The 18539-nt window shown below is 45.3% G+C and overlaps 1 protein-coding gene across 1 annotated transcript in view; it reads right to left on the bottom strand.

Moving 5' to 3' along the window:
- The window catches only part of LOC139572903 (F-actin-uncapping protein LRRC16A-like), a 234424-nt gene that overhangs the window by 128903 nt on the left and 86982 nt on the right, over positions 1-18539 (bottom strand). Inside the window, exons 9-12 of the mRNA XM_071395759.1 lie at positions 16949-17024; positions 11200-11288; positions 10518-10612; positions 6903-6989 (exon numbers count right to left, since the gene is read on the bottom strand). Coding sequence (XP_071251860.1) covers positions 6903-6989; positions 10518-10612; positions 11200-11288; positions 16949-17024 — 347 coding nt within the window. The remainder of the gene's footprint in view (positions 1-6902; positions 6990-10517; positions 10613-11199; positions 11289-16948; positions 17025-18539) is intronic.

Below are 18539 nucleotides of genomic sequence, written 5' to 3' on the forward strand. Positions count from 1 at the left end.
GTTCCATTAGGCTCCCTCCCTCTGCAGTAACAGTATTGTTCCATTAGGTTCCCTCCCTCTGCAGTAACAGTATTGTTCCATTAGGCTCCCTCCCTCTGCAGTAACAGTGTTGTTCCATTAGGCTCCCTCCCTCTGCAGTAACAGTGTTGTTCCATTAGGCTCCCTCCCTCTGCAGTAACAGTATTGTTCCATTAGGCTCCCTCCCTCTGCAGTAACAGTGTTGTTCCATTAGGTTCCCTCCCTCTGCAGTAACAGTATTGTTCCATTAGGCTCCCTCCCTCTGCAGTAACAGTATTGTTCCATTAGGTTCCCTCCCTCTGCAGTAACAGTATTGTTCCATTAGGCTCCCTCCCTCTGCAGTAACAGTATTGTTCCATTAGGTTCCCTCCCTCTGCAGTAACAGTGTTGTTCCATTAGGCTCCCTCCCTCTGCAGTAACAGTGTTGTTCCATTAGGCTCCCTCCCTCTGCAGTAACAGTATTGTTCCATTAGTCTCCCTCCCTCTGCAGTAACAGTATTGTTCCATTAGGCTCCCTCCCTCTGCAGTAACAGTATTGTTCCATTAGGTTCCCTCCCTCTGCAGTAACAGTATTGTTCCATTAGGTTCCCTCCCTCTGCAGTAACAGTATTGTTCCATTAGGCTCCCTCCCTCTGCAGTAACAGTGTTGTTCCATTAGGCTCCCTCCCTCTGCAGTAACAGTATTGTTCCATTAGGCTCCCTCCCTCTGCAGTAACAGTATTGTTCCATTAGGCTCCCTCCCTCTGCAGTAACAGTATTGTTCCATTAGGCTCTCTCCCTCTGCTGTAACAGTATTGTTCCATTAGACTCCCTCCCTCTGCAGTAACAGTGTTGTTCTATTAGGCTCCCTCCCTCTGCAGTAACAGTATTGTTCCATTAGGCTCCCTCCCTCTGCTGTAACAGTATTGTTCCATTAGGCTCCCTCCCTCTGCAGTAACAGTGTTGTTCTATTAGGCTCCCTCCCTCTGCAGTAACAGTATTGTTCCATTAGGCTCCCTCCCTCTGCAGTAACAGTATTGTTCCATTAGGCTCCCTCCCTCTGCAGTAACAGTATTGTTCCATTAGGCTCCCTCCCTCTGCAGTAACAGTATTGTTCCATTAGGCTCCCTCCCTCTGCAGTAACAGTGTTGTTCCATTAGGCTCCCTCCCTCTGCAGTAACAGTATTGTTCCATTAGGCTCCCTCCCTCTGCAGTAACAGTATTGTTCCATTAGGTTCCCTCCCTCTGCAGTAACAGTGTTGTTCCATTAGACTCCCTCCCTCTGCAGTAACAGTATTGTTCTATTAGGCTCCCTCCCTCTGCAGTAACAGTGTTGTTCCATTAGGCTCCCTCCCTCTGCAGTAACAGTATTGTTCCATTAGGCTCCCTCCCTCTGCTGTAACAGTATTGTTCCATTAGGCTCCCTCCCTCTGCAGTAACAGTATTGTTCCATTAGGCTCCCTCCCTCTGCAGTAACAGTATTGTTCCATTAGTCTCCCTCCCTCTGCAGTAACAGTATTGTTCCATTAGGCTCCCTCCCTCTGCAGTAACAGTATTGTTCCATTAGGCTCCCTCCCTCTGCAGTAACAGTGTTGTTCCATTAGGCTCCCTCCCTCTGCAGTAACAGTATTGTTCCATTAGGCTCCCTCCCTCTGCTGTAACAGTATTGTTCCATTAGGCTCTCTCCCTCTGCTGTAACAGTATTGTTCCATTAGACTCCCTCCCTCTGCAGTAACAGTGTTGTTCTATTAGGCTCCCTCCCTCTGCAGTAACAGTATTGTTCCATTAGGCTCCCTCCCTCTGCTGTAACAGTATTGTTCCATTAGGCTCCCTCCCTCTGCAGTAACAGTGTTGTTCTATTAGGCTCCCTCCCTCTGCAGTAACAGTATTGTTCCATTAGGCTCCCTCCCTCTGCAGTAACAGTATTGTTCCATTAGGCTCCCTCCCTCTGCAGTAACAGTATTGTTCCATTAGGCTCCCTCCCTCTGCAGTAACAGTATTGTTCCATTAGGCTCCCTCCCTCTGCAGTAACAGTGTTGTTCCATTAGGCTCCCTCCCTCTGCAGTAACAGTATTGTTCCATTAGGCTCCCTCCCTCTGCAGTAACAGTATTGTTCCATTAGGCTCCCTCCCTCTGCAGTAACAGTGTTGTTCCATTAGACTCCCTCCCTCTGCAGTAACAGTATTGTTCCATTAGGCTCCCTCCCTCTGCAGTAACAGTGTTGTTCCATTAGGCTCCCTCCCTCTGCAGTAACAGTATTGTTCCATTAGGCTCCCTCCCTCTGCTGTAACAGTATTGTTCCATTAGGCTCCCTCCCTCTGCAGTAACAGTATTGTTCCATTAGGCTCCCTCCCTCTGCAGTAACAGTATTGTTCCATTAGTCTCCCTCCCTCTGCAGTAACAGTATTGTTCCATTAGGCTCCCTCCCTCTGCAGTAACAGTATTGTTCCATTAGGCTCCCTCCCTCTGCAGTAACAGTGTTGTTCCATTAGGCTCCCTCCCTCTGCAGTAACAGTATTGTTCCATTAGGCTCCCTCCCTCTGCTGTAACAGTATTGTTCCATTAGGCTCCCTCCCTCTGCAGTAACAGTATTGTTCCATTAGGCTCCCTCCCTCTGCAGTAACAGTATTGTTCCATTAGGCTCCCTCCCTCTCCAGTAACAATATTGTTCCATTAGGCTCCCTCCCTCTGCAGTAACAGTATTGTTCCATTAGGCTCCCTCCCTCTGCAGTAACAGTATTGTTCTATTAGGCTCCCTCCCTCTCCAGTAACAGTATTGTTCCATTAGGCTCCCTCCCTCTGCAGTAACAGTATTGTTCTATTAGGCTCCCTCCCTCTGCAGTAACGGTGTTGTTCCATTAGGCTCCCTCCCTCTGCAGTAACAGTATTGTTCCATTAGGCTCCCTCCCTCTGCAGTAACAGTATTGTTCCATTAGACTCCCTCCCTCTGCAGTAACAGTATTGTTCCATTAGGCTCCCTCCCTCTGCAGTAACAGTATTGTTCCATTAGGCTCCCTCCCTCTGCAGTAACAGTATTGTTCCATTAGGCTCCCTCCCTCTGCAGTAACAGTATTGTTCCATTAGGCTCCCTCCCTCTGCAGTAACAGTATTGTTCCATTAGGCTCCCTCCCTCTGCAGTAACAGTATTGTTCCATTAGGCTCCCTCCCTCTGCAGTAACAGTGTTGTTCTATTAGGCTCCCTCCCTCTGCAGTAACGGTGTTGTTCCATTAGGCTCCCTCCCTCTGCAGTAACAGTATTGTTCCATTAGGCTCCCTCCCTCTGCAGTAACGGTGTTGTTCCATTAGGCTCCCTCCCTCTGCAGTAACGGTGTTGTTCCATTAGGCTCCCTCCCTCTGCAGTAACAGTATTGTTCCACTAGTCTCCCTCCCTCTGCAGTAACAGTGTTGTTCCACTAGTCTCCCTCCCTCTGCAGTAACAGTATTGTTCCATTAGGCTCCCTCCCTCTGCAGTAACGGTGTTGTTCCATTAGGCTCCCTCCCTCTGCAGTAACAGTATTGTTCCATTAGGCTCCCTCCCTCTGCAGTAACAGTATTGTTCCATTAGGCTCCCTCCCTCTGCAGTAACGGTGTTGTTCCATTAGGCTCCCTCCCTCTGCAGTAACAGTATTGTTCCATTAGGCTCCCTCGCTCTGCAGTAACAGTGTTGTTCCATTAGACTCCCTCCCTCTGCAGTAACAGTATTGTTCCATTAGGCTCCCTCCCTCTGCAGTAACAGTATTGTTCCATTAGGCTCCCTCCCTCTGCAGTAACAGTATTGTTCCATTAGGCTCCCTCCCTCTGCTGTAACAGTATTGTTCCATTAGGCTCCCTCCCTCTGCAGTAACAGTATTGTTCCATTAGGTTCCCTCCCTCTGCTGTAACAGTATTGTTCCATTAGGTTCCCTCCCTCTGCAGTAACAGTATTGTTCCATTAGGCTCCCTCCCTCTGCAGTAACAGTATTGTTCCATTAGGCTCCCTCCCTCTGCAGTAACAGTATTGTTCCATTAGGTTCCCTCCCTCTGCAGTAACAGTGTTGTTTCATTAGGCTCCCTCCCTCTGCAGTAACAGTGTTGTTCTATTAGGCTCCCTCCCTCTGCAGTAACAGTATTGTTCCATTAGGCTCCCTCCCTCTGCAGTAACAGTATTGTTCCATTAGGCTCCCTCCCTCTGCAGTAACAGTGTTGTTCTATTAGGCTCCCTCCCTCTGCAGTAACAGTATTGTTCCATTAGGCTCCCTCCCTCTGCAGTAACAGTGTTGTTCCATTAGGCTCCCTCCCTCTGCAGTAACAGTATTGTTCCATTAGGCTCCCTCCCTCTCCAGTAACAGTATTGTTCCATTAGGCTCCCTCCCTCTGCTGTAACAGTGTTGTTCCATTAGGCTCCCTCCCTCTGCAGTAACAGTGTTGTTCCATTAGGCTCCCTCCCTCTGCTGTAACAGTATTGTTCCATTAGGCTCCCTCCCTCTGCTGTAACAGTATTGTTCCATTAGGCTCCCTCCCTCTGCAGTAACAGTATTGTTCCATTAGGCTCCCTCCCTCTGCAGTAACAGTATTGTTCCATTAGGCTCCCTCCCTCTGCTGTAACAGTATTGTTCCATTAGGCTCCCTCCCTCTGCTGTAACAGTATTGTTCCATTAGGCTCCCTCCCTCTGCAGTAACAGTATTGTTCCATTAGGCTCCCTCCCTCTGCAGTAACAGTATTGTTCCATTAGACTCCCTCCCTCTGCAGTAACAGTGTTGTTCCATTAGGCTCCCTCCCTCTGCAGTAACAGTATTGTTCCATTAGACTCCCTCCCTCTGCAGTAACAGTATTGTTCCATTAGGCTCCCTCCCTCTGCAGTAACAGTATTGTTCCATTAGGCTCCCTCCCTCTGCAGTAACAGTATTGTTCCATTAGGTTCCCTCCCTCTGCAGTAACAGTATTGTTCCACTAGTCTCCCTCCCTCTGCAGTAACAGTATTGTTCCATTAGGCTCCCTCCCTCTGCTGTAACAGTGTTGTTCCATTAGGCTCCCTCCCTCTGCAGTAACAGTATTGTTCCATTAGGCTCCCTCCCTCTGCAGTAACAGTATTGTTCCATTAGGCTCCCTCCCTCTGCAGTAACAGTATTGTTCCATTAGACTCCCTCCCTCTGCAGTAACAGTGTCATTAATTAGGGCTATATTACTAACAACATGCTGGTTGGTGTGAACTGTTTAATCAGAGGTGTGAACAGAGGAACACTGAGTAATTGCTCTCCTATGATGAACGTAATTAGAACAGTACAAATACATGTTTTGTCATACCCGTGGTATACGGTCTATTAAAAACTGGGTGGTTCGAGCCCTGAATGCTGATTGGCTGACAGCCGTGGTATATCAGACCGTATACCACGGGTATGACAAAACATGTATTTTTACTGCTCTAATTACGTTGGTAACCAGTTTATAATGGCAATAAGGCACCTCAAGGGTTTGTGGTATATGGCCAATATACCACGGCTAAGGGCTGTGCCTATGAACAGCCCTTAGCTGTGGTATATTGGCCATATATTGCTTAAATATACCATGGCTTTCAGCCAATCAGCATTGCCTTATTACTTAAATATACTTTGGCTTTCAGCCATCAGCATAAAGGGCTCGAACCACCCAGTTTATAATGTGCTTTAACCTTTGGTGAATACTTTGAACCTAACAACAATATAGACAACAATGTAAACAACAATATAGACAACAATATCAACAACAATATAAACAACAATACAAACAACATAGACAACAATACAAACAACAACATAGACAACAATACAAACAACAACATAGACAACAATACAAACAACATAGACAACAATATAAACAACACCATAGACAACAATATAAACAACAACATAGACAACAATATAAACAAAAATATAAACAACACTATAAGTCATGCAAACCAGATTGTTCTCATACATCAAAAAGGGAAATGATTTCACAGCAAGCAGCCCTGTGGATTATTGAACATTAGAGAAGCAGCCCTATGGATTATTGAACATTAGAGAAGCAGCCCTGTGGATTATTGAACATTAGAGAAGCAGCCCTGTGGATTATTGAACATTAGAGAAGCAGCTCTGTGGATTATTGAACATTAGAGAAGCAGCCCTGTGGATTATTGAACATTAGAGAAGCAGCCCTGTGGATTATTGAACATTAGAGAAGCAGCCCTGTGGATTATTGAACATTAGAGAAGCAGCCCTGTGGATTATTGAACATTAGAGAAGCAGCCCTGTGGATTATTGAACATTAGAGAAGCAGCCCTGTGGATTATTGAACATTAGAGAAGCAGCCCTGTGGATTATTGAACATTAGAGAAGCAGCCCTGTGGATTATTGAACATTAGAGAAGCAGCCCTGTGGACTATTGAACATTAGAGAAGCAGCCCTGTGGATTATTGAACATTAGAGAAGCAGCCCTGTGGATTGTTGAACATTAGAGAAGCAGCCCTGTGGATTATTGAACATTAGAGAAGCAGCCCTGTGGATTATTGAACATTAGAGAAGCAGCCCTGTGGATTATTGAACATTAGAGAAGCAGCCCTGTGGATTATTGAACATTAGAGAAGCAGCCCTGTGGATTATTGAACATTAGAGAAGCAGCCCTGTGGATTATTGAACATTAGAGAAGCAGCCCTGTGGATTATTGAACATTAGAGAACTGTCTGTGGATTATTGAACATTAGAGAAGCAGCCCTGTGGATTATTGAACATTAGAGAAGCAGCCCTGTGGATTATTGAACATTAGAGAAGCAGCCCTGTGGATTATTGAACATTAGAGAAGCAGCCCTGTGGATTATTGAACATTAGAGAACTGTCTGTGCTTAATGGTTTGGAAGTTGAATACAAGTTTTCCATGCAAATGCCAGAATGTGAGAAAGTCCAGTCATTACCTTTGGGTGACAATGAGGTTTTGGAAAAGTTTAAATGCTTGAGTCCCTTCGGAAGTTTGGCAAACTGTGTTCCCAGGGAGGTGATTCCTGGAGAAAACAGCAGAATGGAAAACAACACTTAGTCATTTGGCAGTACCATGATATCAGACAGACTGGGGATTTCAATTCACTGCCTTCCTTTTCCCTGACCTGCCGGGGGGGGGGGGACAGCTCTGTTCACTCAAACACTCAGTGTTCATTCTAATGCAGGCCCGGTTAGCGTTTGTGTAAAGACAGATTGTACAACTCAACGGTCTCTTGACGATACATGTGACACGAGGACAAATTTGCTAGAAAATCTGAGAGACGCAGGATATTTGGCGTCTCTTTAATTGATGTGACTTGGAAAGACACCACAGGTTTAGAGGGGATGAAATGTTTTAACCTGCTCTCATAGTTCAGCGGAAAGTTCTATTCTAGTCCAGAACATTCTGTTAACTCTTCTTCTCTATACTTCAACAACACAACAATACAGAGAGTCACAGACACGATCACGAACGACGGGGAAATGCTATCAAATGCATTAGATATTCTCCATGGAATGAGACAGTTTAAATGACAAAAGAAACTCACTGAATCAGCTCACATATTCAACTTCACAATAATCTGAAAGAGTTTAATATTTGATCAAGGGCAAAGGGATTCCAATTTAAATAGATTTAGAGGGGCTATACTAGTACTCAGAAGCAGCTCTCTGCTGAGTGATAGATTTAGAGGGGTTATACTAGTACTCAGAAGCAGCTCTCTGCTGAGTGATAGATTGAGGGGTTAGACTAGTACTCAGAAGCAGCTCTCTCTGCTGAGTGATAGATTGAGGGGTTATACTAGTACTCAGAAGCAGCTCTCTGTTGAGTGATAGATTTAGAGGGGCTATACTAATACTCAGAAGCAGCTCTCTCTGCTGAGTGATAGATTTAGAGGGGCTATACTAATACTCAGAAGCAGCTCTCTCTGCTGAGTGATAGATTTAGAGGGGCTATACTAGTACTCAGAAGCAGCTCTCTCTGCTGAGTGATAGATTTAGAGGGGTTATACTAGTACTCAGAAGCAGCTCTCTGCTGAGTGATAGATTTAGAGGGGTTATACTAGTACTCAGAAGCAGCTCTCTGTTGAGTGATAGATTTAGAGGGGTTATACTAGTACTCAGAAGCAGCTCTCTGTGCTGAGTGATAGATTTAGAGGGGCTATACTAGTACTCAGAAGCAGCTCTCTGCTGAGTGATAGATTTAGAGGGGCTATACTAGTACTCATATATACACTACCGGTCAAACGTTTTAGAGTGTGCAAAGCTGTCATCAAGGCAAAGAGTGGCTACTTTGAAGAATCTAAAATAGAAAGTATATTTAACACTTTTTTGGTTACTACATGACTCCATATGTGTTATTTCATAGTTTTGATGTCTTCACTATTATTCTACAATGTAGAAAATGGTAAAAAACAAACAAAAACCCTGGAATGAGTAGCTGTGTCCAGACTTTGGACTGGTACTGTATATATTTTGTGTAAATGTGTATATTTATGTTGTATTATACAGGGCCCATTATGTTGTATTATACAGGGGGCCATTATGTTGTATTATACAGGGCCCATTATGTTGTATTATACAGGGCCCATTATGTTGTATTATACAGGGGCCCATTATGTTGTATTATACAGGGGCCCATCATGTTGTATTATACAGGGCCCATTATGTTGTATTATACAGGGGCCCATTATGTTGTATTATACAGGGGCCCATTATGTTGTATTATACAGGGGCCCATTATGTTGTATTATACAGGGGCCCATTATGTTGTATTAAACAGGGGCCCATTATGTTGTATTATACAGGGGCCCATTATGTTGTATTATACAGGGGCCCATTATGTTGTATTATACAGGGGGCCATTATGTTGTATTATACAGGGGGCCATTATGTTGTATTATACAGGGGGCCATTATGTTGTATTATACAGGGCCCATTATGTTGTATTATACAGGGCCCATTATGTTGTATTATACAGGGGGCCATTATGTTGTATTATACAGGGGGCCATTATGTTGTATTATACAGGGGCCCATTATGTTGTATTATACAGGGGCCATTATGTTGTATTATACAGGGGGCCATTATGTTGTATTATACAGGGGCCCATTATGTTGTATTATACAGGGGCCATTATGTTGTATTATACAGGGGGCCATTATGTTGTATTATACAGGAGGCCATTATGTTGTATTATACAGGGGGCCATTATGTTGTATTATACAGGGCCCATTATGTTGTATTATACAGGGCCCATTATGTTGTATTATACAGGGGCCCATTATGTTGTATTATACAGGGGCCATTCTGTTGTATTATACAGGGGCCATTCTGTTGTATTATACAGGGGGCCATTATGTTGTATTATACAGGGGCCATTATGTTGTATTATACAGGGGCCCATTATGTTGTATTATACAGGGGCCCATTATGTTGTATTATACAGGGCCCATTATGTTGTATTATACAGGGGCCCATTATGTTGTATTATACAGGGCCCATTATGTTGTATTATACAGGGCCCATTATGTTGTATTATACAGGGGCCCATTATGTTGTATTAAACAGGGGCCCATTATGTTGTATTATACAGGGCCCCATTATGTTGTATTATACAGGGCCCATTATGTTGTATTATACAGGGGCCCATTATGTTGTATTATACAGGGGGCCATTATGTTGTATTATACAGGGGGCCATTATGTTGTATTATACAGGGCCCATTATGTTGTATTATACAGGGGGCCATTATGTTGTATTATACAGGGGCCCATTATGTTGTATTATACAGGGGCCATTATGTTGTATTATACAGGGGGCCATTATGTTGTATTATACAGGGGGCCATTATGTTGTATTATACAGGGCCCATTATGTTGTATTATACAGGGCCCATTATGTTGTATTATACAGGGGCCCATTATGTTGTATTATACAGGGCCCATTATGTTGTATTATACAGGGCCCATTATGTTGTATTATACAGGGGCCCATTATGTTGTATTATACAGGGGCCCATTATGTTGTATTATACAGGGGCCATTATGTTGTATTATACAGGGGGCCATTATGTTGTATTATACAGGGGCCCATTATGTTGTATTATACAGGGGCCATTATGTTGTATTATACAGGGGCCCTTATGTTGTATTATACAGGGGCCCATTATGTTGTATTATACAGGGGCCCATTATGTTGTATTATACAGGGGCCCATTATGTTGTATTATACAGGGGCCCATTATGTTGTATTATACAGGGGCCCATTATGTTGTATTATACAGGGCCCATTATGTTGTATTATACAGGGGGCCATTATGTTGTATTATACAGGGGCCCATTATGTTGTATTATACAGGGGCCATTATGTTGTATTATACAGGGGCCATTATGTTGTATTATACAGGGGCCCATTATGTTGTATTATACAGGGCCCATTATGTTGTATTATACAGGGCCCATTATGTTGTATTATACAGGGTCCCATTTGAAATGAGCCCTGCGTCTCAGTATGAATGTATAATAAAGTAGAGGAGGACAGTAGAGTCATACCTCGATCCTCCAGTGGGTTATTGGCAAGGTTGACAGTGTGGAGTCCTGAGTTGGGGTTATGGGAGAGGGCATTCGCCAGCTTCTGGGCAAAATCCCTTTGGAGAGAGAGGAAACATTACGTCAGACAAAACCTGTCAGATATCTACCACAGTATGTGTGTTACTCACAGCCATAGAGTACAACAGCACATTGTGATTTACTGTTTAACTAACTCTAACTGACACTGCTGTGTCAGGACCACTGGTACCACACAGAGACAACTGTTTCTGACAAACCTCACACAGAGAGAAACAGAGAGAGAGAGAAACAGAGAGAGAGAGAAACAGAGAGAGAGAAACAGAGAGAGAGAGAGAGAGAGAGAGAGAGAGAAACAGAGAGAGAGAGAGAGAGAGAGAGAGAGAGAGAGAGAGAGAGAGAGAGAGAGAGAAACAGAGAGAGAAAGAGAGAGAAACAGAGAGAGAGAGAGAGAGAGAGAGAGAGAGAGAGAGAGAGAGAGAGAGAGAGAGAGAGAGAGAGAGAGAGAGAGAGAGAGAGAGAGAGAGAGAGAGAGACAGAGAGAGACAGAGAGAGACAGAGAGAGAGTGAAGTGTTCCAGGCACCAGGGGTGATACAGAGAGAAGGAGGCAGCAGAGAGAAAAAGAGAGAGAGAACGAGAACAAGCAATATAAAGGAGGGTAGTCACCTAGTGAGTCCAGCGTTGTCCAGAACCAGTTCCTCTAGTCGACTGGACCGGGCCACCACCCGAAGGATCTGGTCGGACACGTCTGCTGACTGGACACAAGTCAGGAAGCATTAGTATCTAGGCTACATCAACATTTAAAAACACAACTATTATTTAAATTCAACATATCACTGACAGCACTCCCCACACTGTGGAAACTAAATGGTAACTCAATGAACCTTCAGCACTCCCCCACACTGTGGAAACTAAATGGTAACTCAATGAACATGTTCCTGTTGTTCCATGTAGGATGATGTATCTCAGTCTGACGTTTTCGCCCAATCACCGATGGCGTAGTGACACAGGTTCCACCCCCACAACGGCCCTCTGCTTTCAGCACTCCACTTAACGTGAGCCAGACCACTCTCGTTGGGGGGGCGTCCTGAGCCAGACCACTCTCGTTGGGGGGGCGTCCTGAGCCAGACCACTCTCGTTGGGGGGGCGTCCTGAGCCAGACCACTCTCGTTGGGGCGTCCTAAAAGCAGAGTTGATTGTCTGTCCAAGCATGTCAGGGAGGGAACAATCTACCCCCCCCCCCCCCCCGCCCACCACAGCCTCTACTGTAGACACTGAACAGGGGGAAGAGGTTTGGAATGAGGGCTCTGATTGAGATGAGAGACCACCCCGTGGTCTGTAAAAAGGGAGCCGGGAGACGAAACCTACATTTAGGATTGATAAATAATTCATAGAGAGCAACCAACTTCTGCACTGCTGCAAAACAGAGCTCCTGACCCAGTTCTCTGCTTTCTGTGGGGCCTGTTGATTTCCTCTCTGCCCACCCATTCTCTGAGGGAATCAAATGAATTAAATCAAATACATCCCCTCAGTTCAGGAGCTGTTGATTCCTCTCTGCCATCTATCCTTTGTGTGAATCAAGTGAATCAAATCAAATACATCTCTTCAGTTCAGGGCCTGTTGATTCCTCTCTGCCATCTATCCTTTGTGTGAATCAAGTGAATCAAATCAAATACATCTCTTCAGTTCAGGGCCTGTTGATTCCTCTCTGTCATCCATCCTTTGTGTGAATCAAGTGAATCAAATCAAATACATCCCTTCAGTTCAGCTATGCAGAGCAGAAGGAGGTCAATAGCCTCTTTATCTGTTTACATTCATATGACAAACAGTGATCAGAATAACAGTACACCAGCGTTAGTGCAACTAAGTGACATTCCATGCATACGAGAGCCATTCCTGGTGGCCAGCATGCTAATTATGACAGACAAAGAGGGATTGTGTGAGGCAGGATGGTTCTCTTTTCAGGGGCAGAGAGAAACGGGGTGGTACAGAGGACTGTTGTTCCCTAGGACTGAGAGAGAGAGAGAGAGAGAGAGAGAGAGTAGGTGTGCTCAGAGGAATGTCAAAGAGTAAAGGACAGGAGGTCACAGTGAACATCAGAATACTGGTCCTCATGCTAGACTGAAGGATGTTAACACACAGTACAGTGAGGGATGTTAACACACAGTACAGTGAGGGATGTTAACACACAGTACAGTGAGGGATGTTAACACACAGTACAGTGAGGGATGTTAACACACAGTACAGTGTGGGATGTTAACACACAGCACAGTGAGGGATGTTAACACACAGTACAGTGTGGGATGTTAACACACAGTACAGTGAGGGATGTTAACACAGTACAGTGAGGGATGTTAACACACAGTACAGTGAGGGATGTTAACACACAGTACAGTGAGGGATGTTAACACACAGTACAGTGAGGGATGTTAACACACAGTACAGTGAGGGATGTTAACACACAGTACAGCAAAGGATGTTAACACACAGTACAGTGAGGGATGTTAACACAGTACAGCAAAGGATGCTAACACACAGCACAGTGTGGGATGTTAACACAGTACAGTGAGGGATGTTAACACACAGTACAGTGAGGGATGTTAACACAGTACAGTGAGGGATATTAACACAGTACAGTGAGGGATGTTAACACACAGTACAGTGAGGGATGTTAACACACAGTACAGTGAGGGATGTTAACACAGTACAGTGGGGGATGTTAACACAGTACAGTGAGGGATGTTAACACACAGTACAGTGAGGGATGTTAACACACAGTACAGTGAGGGATGTTAACACAGTACAGTGGGGGATGTTAACACAGTACAGTGAGGGATACTAACACGCAGCACAGTGAAGGATGTTAACACACAGTACAGTGGGGGATGTTAACACACAGTACAGTGAGGGATGTTAACACACAGTACAGTGAGGGATGTTAACACATTACAGTGAGGGATGTTAACACACAGTACAGTGAGGGATGTTAACACACAGTACAGTGTGGGATGTTAACACACAGTACAGTGAGGGATGTTAACACAGTACAGTGAGGGATGTTAACACACAGTACAGCAAAGGATGTTAACACACAGTACAGCGAGGGATGTTAACACAGTACAGCAAAGGATGCTAACACACAGCACAGTGTGGGATGTTAACACAGTACAGTGAGGGATGTTAACACACAGTACAGTGAGGGATGTTAACACAGTACAGTGAGGGATATTAACACAGTACAGTGAGGGATGTTAACACACAGTACAGTGAGGGATGTTAACACACAGTACAGTGAGGGATGTTAACACAGTACAGTGGGGGATGTTAACACAGTACAGTGAGGGATACTAACACGCAGCACAGTGAAGGATGTTAACACACAGTACAGTGGGGGATGTTAACACACAGTACAGTGAGGGATGTTAACACACAGTACAGTGAGGGATGTTAACACACAGTACAGTGAGGGATGTTAACACAGTACAGTGAGGGATGTTAACACACAGTACAGTGAGGGATGTTAACACACAGTACAGTGAGGGATGTTAACACAGTACAGTGAGGGATGTTAACACACAGTACAGTGAGGGATGTTAACACAGTACAGTGAGGGATGCTAACACACAGCACAGTGAAGGATGTTAACACACAGTACAGTGAGGGATGTTAACACACAGCACAGTGAAGGATGTTAACACACAGTACAGTGAGGGATGTTAACACACAGTACAGTGAGGGATGTTAACACACACTACAGTGGGGGATGTTAACACACAGTACAGTGAGGGATGCTAACACACAGCACAGTGAAGGATGTTAACACACAGTACAGTGAGGGATGTTAACACACAGTACAGTGAGGGATGTTAACACACACTACAGTGAGGGGTGTTAACACACAGTACAGTGAGGGATGTTAACACACAGTACAGTGGGGGATGTTAACACACAGTACAGTGAGGGGTGTTAATACACAGTACAGTGAGGGATGTTAACACACAGTACAGTGAGGGAAAAGTACAGCCTCCATTGGTTTCCATGTAAAGCCGGCAGAAGATTTGTCTACCGCAGCGGCAAGGTCTCCCAGTATCACCTTGCACCCCTCCATCCACAGCCTGGTCCCAGATCTGTTTCTACTGTCTTGCCATCTTCTGTGTGACGATGACCATAGGTGTTGGAAGACAGCACAAACTAACAGATCTGGGATCAGGCTTGTGTGAACCGGAACAGCTCAAAGGAGCAGGAGCCAATCTCCTGTTACTGTAGTGAGACAGCTTGATGTACCAGTACACCCCCTGGACAGGACACTAGTCTATCTCCTGTTTCTGTAGTGAGACAGCTTGATGTACCAGTACACCCCCTGGACAGGACACCAGTCTATCTCCTGTTTCTGTAGTGAGGCAGCTTGATGTACCAGTACACCCCCTGGACAGGACACTAGTCTATCTCCTGTTTCTGTAGTGAGACAGCTTGATGTACCAGTACACCCCCTGGACAGGACACTAGTCTATCTCCTGTTTCTGTAGTGCGACAGCTTGATGTACCAGTACACCCCCTGGACAGGACACTAGTCTATCTCCTGTTACTGTAGTGAGGCAGCTTGATGTACCAGTACACCCCCTGGACAGGACACTAGTCTATCTCCTGTTTCTGTAGTGAGACAGCTTGATGTACCAGTACACCCCCTGGACAGGACACTAGTCTATCTCCTGTTTCTGTAGTGAGACAGCTTGATGTACCAGGACACCCCCTGGACAGGACACTAGTCTATCTCAGGGTCTTACCCCCAATCTAGCTCCTTAATGCTAAAGTATTTTGGAATGCAGAGGAACCGATATCCCGACCTTCCAACCAACAAGGCCATTAAGTCCAGAGGAGCCTGAGGAAAGCTTTCCTGTCACAGACTAGCAGACACATGCATCACATCACATACCAGTCAAAACAGGAGCTTTAGTTTCCCAAAAGACCTGCGCTGGTTTCTATGGCAACTTAGCCCTCAAACAAAGCTACCGGGCTGAGGGGCTCACCGCTCGCTCTTCCTTTATCTCTCTCTTCCTTTATCTCTCTCTCTCTCTCTATCTCTCTCTCTCAATGTCTCGCTCTATATCTCTCTCTTTCATTCTCATTCTCTCTCTCTCTCAATGTCTCTCTAACTCTCTCTCTCAATTTCAATTCAAGGGGCTTTATTTACATTGTCACAGCAAGTGATATAGACAATAAGCAAAAGTGAAAAACAATAAAAATGAACAGTAAACATTACACTCACTAAAGTTCCAAAGGAATAGAGACATTTCAAATGTCACATTATGTCTGTATACAGTGTTGTAACGATGTGCAAACAGTTCAAGTACACAAGGGAAAATAAATAAACATAAAGCTCTCTCTCTCTCTCCATAGTCAATACAGGATATTAACATTCAGAGTCTAATTTCCCCCACAAAGCCTTTTGGCCTGCTTTGTGTGTGTGTGTGTGTGTGTGTGTGTGTGTGTGTGTGTGTGTGTGTGTGTGTCCATGATGGAACTGTGTGATAGTTGACAGACTAGGAGGAAAGGATGTTCAGAATGTGTCTGAGATGCTTTTGGGCCTGACTGGACTGACTGGACTGACTGGACTGACTGTGATACCCGCTGGGATACCCACTGGGATACCCGCTGGGATACCCGCTGTGATACCCGCTGTGATACCCGCTGTGATACCCGCTGTGATACCCGCTGGGATACCCGCTGGGATACCCGCGGTGATACCCACGGTGATACCCACGGTGATACCCGCGGTGATACCCGCGGTGATACCCGCGGTGATACCCGCGGTGATACCCGCGGTGATACCCGCGGTGATACCCACGGTGATACCGACAGTGATACCGACAGTGATACCGACAGTGATACCGACAGTGATACCGACAGTGATACCCGCGGGGATACCCGCGGGGATACCCGCTGGGATACCCCGGGGATACCCGCGGGGATACCCACGGTGATACCCACGGTGATACCCACGGTGATACCCACGGTGATACCCACGGTGATACCCGCTGTGATACCCGCGGTGATACCCACGGTGATACCCGCGGTGATACCCACGGCGATACCCACGGTGATACCCACGGCGATACCCACTGTCTTTGTGGAATGAAGAGTCTTATCACAGAGAAACACTAGACTGTTCTGCCGTGGGGGAGAGACAGAGAGAGAGACAGACAGAGAGATGAGGAAAGGGAGGGGACAGAGGCAGACAGAAAGAGAGAGAGACAGACAGAGAGATGAGGAAAGGGAGGGGACAGAGGCAGACAGAAAGAGAGAGAGACAGACAGAGAGATGAGGAAAGGGAGGGGACAGAGGCAGACAGAGAAAGGGGAAAGAGAAAGAGAGAGAGACAGACTGAGTGGGGGTACGAAGGTTCAGTTTAACTCACCAGTTTACAATCCTTTGTGGAGAGCTTAGTGAACCATTGGTTGTACTCCAATACTGCTATTATAGCCACCAGATCCCTGCCAGGGACACAGAGACAATATCAATCACATTGGGATATCAATCACCTTGGGATATCAATCACCTTGGGATATCAATCACCTTGGGATATCAATCACCTTGGGATATCAATCACCTTGGGAGACTGGATGAAGGCTGTTTCAGTAAACCCATATCAGAATGTTAATAACAATGTAAATGCTTTTTTATTTTCTCCAAATAATCAACCATTATAATATGAAATTTACTGCATAAGAATTGAATTACAAAGTGAAACGTTACACATTTAAAGGGACAATCTGCAGTTGCTACATACATTTTTGGATGTATAAATGAATGATATGTACCCGTTGATTCTTGAAGAATATAATTGATAAATAAATGCCATATCAACTGTCGTACCCATATCAGAACGCTAAATATACAGTGGGGAGAACAAGTATTTGATACACTGCCGATTTTGCAGGTTTTCCTACTTACAAAGCATGTAGAGGTCTGTAATATTTATCATAGGTACACTTCAACTGTGAGACACGGAATCTAAAACAAAAATCCAGAAAATCACATTGTATGATTTTTAAGTAATTAATTTGCATTTTATTGCATGACATAAGTATTTGATACATCAGAAAAGCAGAACTTAATATTTGGTACAGAAACCTTTGTTTGCAATTACAGAGATCATACGTTTCCTGGAGTTCTTGACCAGGTTTGCACACACTGCAGCAGGGATTTTGTCCCACTCCTCCATACAGACCTTCTCCAGATCCTTCAGGTTTCGGGGCTGTCGCTGGGCAATACGGACTTTCAGCGCCCTCCAAAGATTTTCTATTGGGTTCAGGTCTGGAGACTGGCTAGGCCACTCCAGAACCTTGAGATGCTTCTTACGGAGCCACTCCTTAGTTTCCCTGGCTGTGTGTTTCGGGTCGTTGTCATGCTGGAAGACCCAGCCACGACCCATCTTCAATGCTCTTACTGAGGGAAGGAGGTTGTTGGCCAAGATCTCGCAATACATGGCCCCATCCATCCTCCCCTCAATACGGTGCAGTCGTCCTGTCCCCTTTGCAGAAAAGCATCCCCAAAGAATGATGTTTCCACCTCCATGCTTCACGGTTGGGATCGTGTTCTTGGGGTTGTACTCATCCTTCTTCTTCCTCCAAACACGTCGAGTGGAGTTTAGACCAAAAAGCTCAATTTTTGTCTCATCAGACCACATGACCTTCTCCCATTCTTCCTCTGGATCATCCAGATGGTCATTGGCAAACTTCAGACGGGCCTGGACATGCCCTGGCTTGAGCAGCGGGACCTTGCGTGCGCTGCAGGATTTTAATCCATGACGGCGTAGTGTGTTACTAATGGTTTTCTTTGAGACTGTGGTCCCAGCTCTCTTCAGGTCATTGACCAGTTCCTGCCGTGTAGTTCTGGGCTGATCCCTCACCTTCCTCATGATCATTGATGCCCCACGAGGTGAGATCTTGCATGGAGCCCCAGACCGAGGATGATTGACCGTCATCTTGAACTTCTTCCATTTTCTA

This window comes from Salvelinus alpinus, chromosome 4 (genome assembly GCF_045679555.1).
Source record: "Salvelinus alpinus chromosome 4, SLU_Salpinus.1, whole genome shotgun sequence".
Lineage (NCBI taxonomy): Eukaryota > Metazoa > Chordata > Actinopteri > Salmoniformes > Salmonidae > Salvelinus > Salvelinus alpinus.